The sequence below is a fragment of the Cervus elaphus genome, chromosome 23 (assembly GCF_910594005.1).
Source record: "Cervus elaphus chromosome 23, mCerEla1.1, whole genome shotgun sequence".
In the NCBI taxonomy this organism is placed as follows: Eukaryota; Metazoa; Chordata; class Mammalia; order Artiodactyla; family Cervidae; genus Cervus; species Cervus elaphus.
The window spans coordinates 60,369,369-60,373,531 of NC_057837.1; the positions used below are offsets into that span (position 1 = coordinate 60,369,369).

The 4,163-nt window shown below is 39.7% G+C and overlaps 1 protein-coding gene and 1 non-coding gene across 2 annotated transcripts; one reads left to right on the forward strand and one right to left on the reverse strand.

Moving 5' to 3' along the window:
• Nucleotides 1-1,048: 1,048 nt before the first annotated feature.
• DEFB129 (defensin beta 129) lies at nt 1,049-3,351 on the reverse strand. Its single transcript, XM_043882817.1, has 2 exons — nt 3,294-3,351; nt 1,049-1,503 (listed from the first exon to the last, which is right to left on the reverse strand). The coding sequence occupies exons 1-2, from the start codon at nt 3,349-3,351 to the stop codon at nt 1,049-1,051; spliced, it is 513 nt and encodes a 170-aa protein (XP_043738752.1).
• LOC122682277 lies at nt 1,879-1,985 on the forward strand. The gene has a single exon (XR_006337295.1). It is a non-coding gene; the product is annotated as a U6 spliceosomal RNA (small nuclear RNA).
• Nucleotides 3,352-4,163: the final 812 nt, after the last annotated feature.

Below are 4,163 nucleotides of genomic sequence, written 5' to 3' on the forward strand. Positions count from 1 at the left end.
GATCCTCCCTCCCACCTCCCTCTCTACCCGATCGCTCTGGGTCTTCCTGGTGCACCAGTCCCAAGCACTTGTCTCATGCATCCAACCTGGACTGGTGATCTGCTTCACCCTAGATAATATACATGTTTCAATGCTGTTCTCTTGAAACATCCCACCCTCGCCTTTAGAGGCTGGAAATTTAAGCCACATGGGATTACTGAGCACTTGAAATATGACTAGTATGATGAAATATGCTGTAACAGTAATGTACATAAGAAATTTCAAAGCCATAGTACCAAAAAAAAGGCAAAATATTTCAAATAATTTTTACATTGATTGCATGTTGAAATGTCAATGCTTTGAACTTACTGCATTAAATAAAATGTATTATTAACATTCAATTCACCTATTTATTTTTGCCTTTTTAATATGGCTACTTGAAAATTAAAAATTACCTTCATGGTTTGCATTTGTGGTTTGTAGTCTGTATCCACTGGAAGCACAGCTTTACCTGTTGTCCCTTTGGGAATCTGGTTGAAAATGTCTTGGATCAGAGGCAGAAGTCATATCTTCCGCCTCCCCCTGCCCCATATTTTCATCTTAAGTGGCCTCATGAATTTCTTCTGTGGAGAAAGTAAACTTGGTCTCCCCACATTATATGGGCCTTTCTATGGGAAAAAAAAAATCTATAGAAAAAGAAAATATGTCTGCTGTTTTCATTCCTATCACCCCAAGAAAAGCACATAATATGAGAGCCATAAATTTTTGTTACAGAGGCTTACTTTGGCCCATCGATGGGTTAAATTCAACACAGTCAGCATTTCTGTTGTTCACTTTCTCCTAAGCATGTCAACGAAAATTCTATTACTTTCTAGCTCCGTTTCCTCTGTGAGACTCCTGTGAGAAAGATAAAATTATATAAACTGTGGGTGCTTGAACAGTGTTTATTGAATGACTGATAACAGAGGAAACAGTTTTATGTCTCAGTTTATAGATAGAATAGATAAAGAGGAACTTGGTGTTTTAAGGGAAAGACCCGAATCCCTGCTCATCTGCTTCTCCAGCTCAGTCATGCTGTCGGAAGTGTATACGATGGAGGTGGTGCTGGTGGTGGGGAGTCAGTGGCCGAATCTCTTTTTTTTTTGGTAGAAGTAGCAGTGTATATTATCTTCCCTGAGTTCACGGAGTTGGTGGTGGCAGAGTTCACAACGGTGGCATTTGGGAAGATGTTGGTGTTGATGTTGACAAAAGCATTGGCACTTTTGATTTTGGGCAGAACAGATAAATTATGATGTTTGGTCTGCATCATGACACTAACATTCTTTGTAATTTTTAGCACTTGCTGAGAGTCCTCTTCAAGCATGTGGAGCATTTCATTTTGTATGTAGTTTTTTATCATTTGAACCACTTTTGATCTAATACAGCATTTTTTCTTTTTGCATTTATCTAACTCTTTTTCGTCCATGCTGCAGTGCTCTTTGCATCTCCCCAAACCCATTATGCATCTTCTCAAGCCAAAGTATTCTGCACAAATAAAAGAGAAAACAATGTGCTAAGGTTAATAACTAGATGTGATATTAAAATTGTTAGAGCGAGAGGAATAGAGTCAGAGTGAATTTGTTAATGCTGAATTAAAAGTACAGTGGTTAGGGACGTTGATGAAGGCAACAGGCAGGCCAAGAGAGTCTTTGTACATCTCTGAAATCCAAAATAAATCTCTAGTCTCTTCTCATTGAATAATTAAAACCTTAAGAAGAAAAGGAAACTCATTTGCTTCAGGGTTAAGATTTTAGATCTCTAATATATAACATCTTAGACACTTGTTGAGTATCATTATCTCTTCCCAGGATCCTAGGAAATATGGAGAAGAGTAAAATCTCTCATAAAAGTAACCCAAGAGTGCTCGCTTCGGCAGCACATATACTAAAGTTGGAACGATACAGAGGAGATTAGCATGGCCCCTGAGCAAGGATGACACGCAAATTCTTGAAGCATTCCATATTAAAAAAAAAAAAGTAACCCAAGAAAGAGTTTCAAAAGAGAATCAACTGGACTTTTCAGAAGATCTGGCTTCTTGCCAAACTCAGTGGTCTATGACCTCACCCTCCTTGACAATCACTTGACCTGTGGTTCCTGCAGCATGGTGTTCTATCATTTTCATCCTCTCTGGACACTATGTCCCTCAGAGATCTTATTTATTGTCATAGCCTTAACCTCACCTCTATGAAGATAATTCCTGCATTGTTATCTCTATCTCTAAATCCCCTGCTTAGTGTAGTATCTCATCTTCATCTGTTGGATGTTTTTCCATCCCAAAGGTTCATCTATTTTTTTCTCCAAATCCAGAAGCTTCTTCTTCACTCAACAATTCAACAGATTTTCCATAAAGCACAAGAGATTTATGTAGCACCTACTGTCCACAGGCATTTCAATATTGTTCCTCACCAGAGAAAACACAGTAAAATACTTGTATTTTAAGCAGCTACCCTGATTAACCTTATCTTACGTGGAATTTGAGAGTCAAATTTGACTTTACCGGAGATGACACAACCATACTTACTTATAACCCTTCTCTTAGGGTCCCAAGATAAAAAAATTAGACACATCTTTGACTACTCTTTTATTTTCCCTTCCTTGACCCATTGCCCGTTTAAAATCTGGATGATTCTTGTATTCTGAAACAAGTCTCAATGCTTCCGTCTCCATTGCAGAAAACAATGGTCAATCTTCTGACTTAGCCATTTGCCCTGATGTGTTACTAGAGGCTCTTGTGGGTAATTTGGGGGTTTCCAGTAAAACAAAGGCTGAGAAAAGGAATGGAACTCTGTAGAAGTTTGAAAAAGTTGAGATGGAGAACATAGATCTGTTCACTGAATCCTGAGAGTAGATTTTTTTTTTTTTTAGCATAATTTTAAGGTCTTCCTTCTTATTACACCAAAGTATAAACTGATCAGACCTTTTACTTAGAGATGGTTTAAATTAGAAATAGAGCAAAAATGGGGTAAACTTGGCCTGAATCCCAGGTGAAAGCTATGTAGAGGGCAAGGAGGCAGTTGTATATATTGAATAATTTCTGAGTTCACAAACAATACCCTACTTCTTTTGTAGCTCCATGTGTATCACCATCAGACGCAGTCTGGGTCTGGAGCCTGTGGGACTATGTGACGGATGGTAAATGACTGATGCAATACGAACTTTTCAGCTGTATCTTTGGGCATCTCATTTTCAGTGTCTCTTTGGGTTTCCATTATCAAGGACTGCCAAATCTCTGCTTCCTCCAACCACTCCCTCTTAGACCCAGGATTTCACATTACCTGTGTTCACCTGCCACTGTAGCATGAGGCTGGCAAAGATAGGGAAAAGGAGCTTCATGGCTGGGTGTCAGAGAAGAAGCCTTGGATCTGGGTTCATATTCTTGAGCTCCAGCCTTTATTGGCATCTTCATGGCCTTAGGCTCTGAGCAGTCAAGTGCAGCCAAAGCTCACGGCAATTGTGTTTTCTATGATTCTGTTTGAGAATTAGTTCAGTTCAGTTCAGTCGCTCAGTTGTGTCCAACTCATTGTGACCCCATGGCCTGCAGCACGCCAGGCTTCCTTGTCCATCACCATTTCCTGGAGCTTGCTCAAACTCATGTCCACTGAATCAGTGATACCATCCAACCATCTCATCCTCTGTCATCCCCTTCTCCTCCTGCCTTCAATCTTTCCCAGCATCAGAGTCTTTTCCAACGAGTCAGCCCTTCGCATCAGGGGTGGCCAAAGTACTGGAGCTTCAACTTCAGCATCAGTCCTTCCAATGAAGGACTACTTGAATACCTCATGCAAGAAATTTCCTGTTCTTAATCCTGGGGGGAATTATAAGACACATAAGACATGAAAGAAAACATAAGCTCTTTAGATCTCTTCCTCTTAAGATTTATGTAGGGCAAGAGTAGTATACCTGCTTTCCCCCTTGTGAGCCTAGAGTTAGGCCTAAGGCATTTAATGTATGAGATTCAGAAGAGCAGAGCTTGCTATAGCCATAGACTCCTGGAGGATAGAAACTTTGTCTTTTCTGTACTGTTTTCTCCATGGGTGCCGAATTAACGTGAGAACTCAATACATGTTTGTTGAATGAGTTTGTGGGAGGCAGTTCTTGGCATAACTTTAGCTTCTTTAAAAAAATGAAATGTAATTAACATATAA

What these genes read in the sequence shown, in the direction of transcription:
- DEFB129 (XM_043882817.1), bottom strand. Translation starts at nt 3,351, where the DNA reads ATGAAGCTCCTTTTCCCTATCTTTGCCAGCCTCATGCTACAGTGGCAG. An exon ending in ACAGTGGCAGGTGAACACAG is followed by an intron (nt 1,504 to 3,293) that starts GTAATGTGAAAT and finishes TTATTTGTGCAG; the next exon opens with AATACTTTGGCTTGAGAAGA.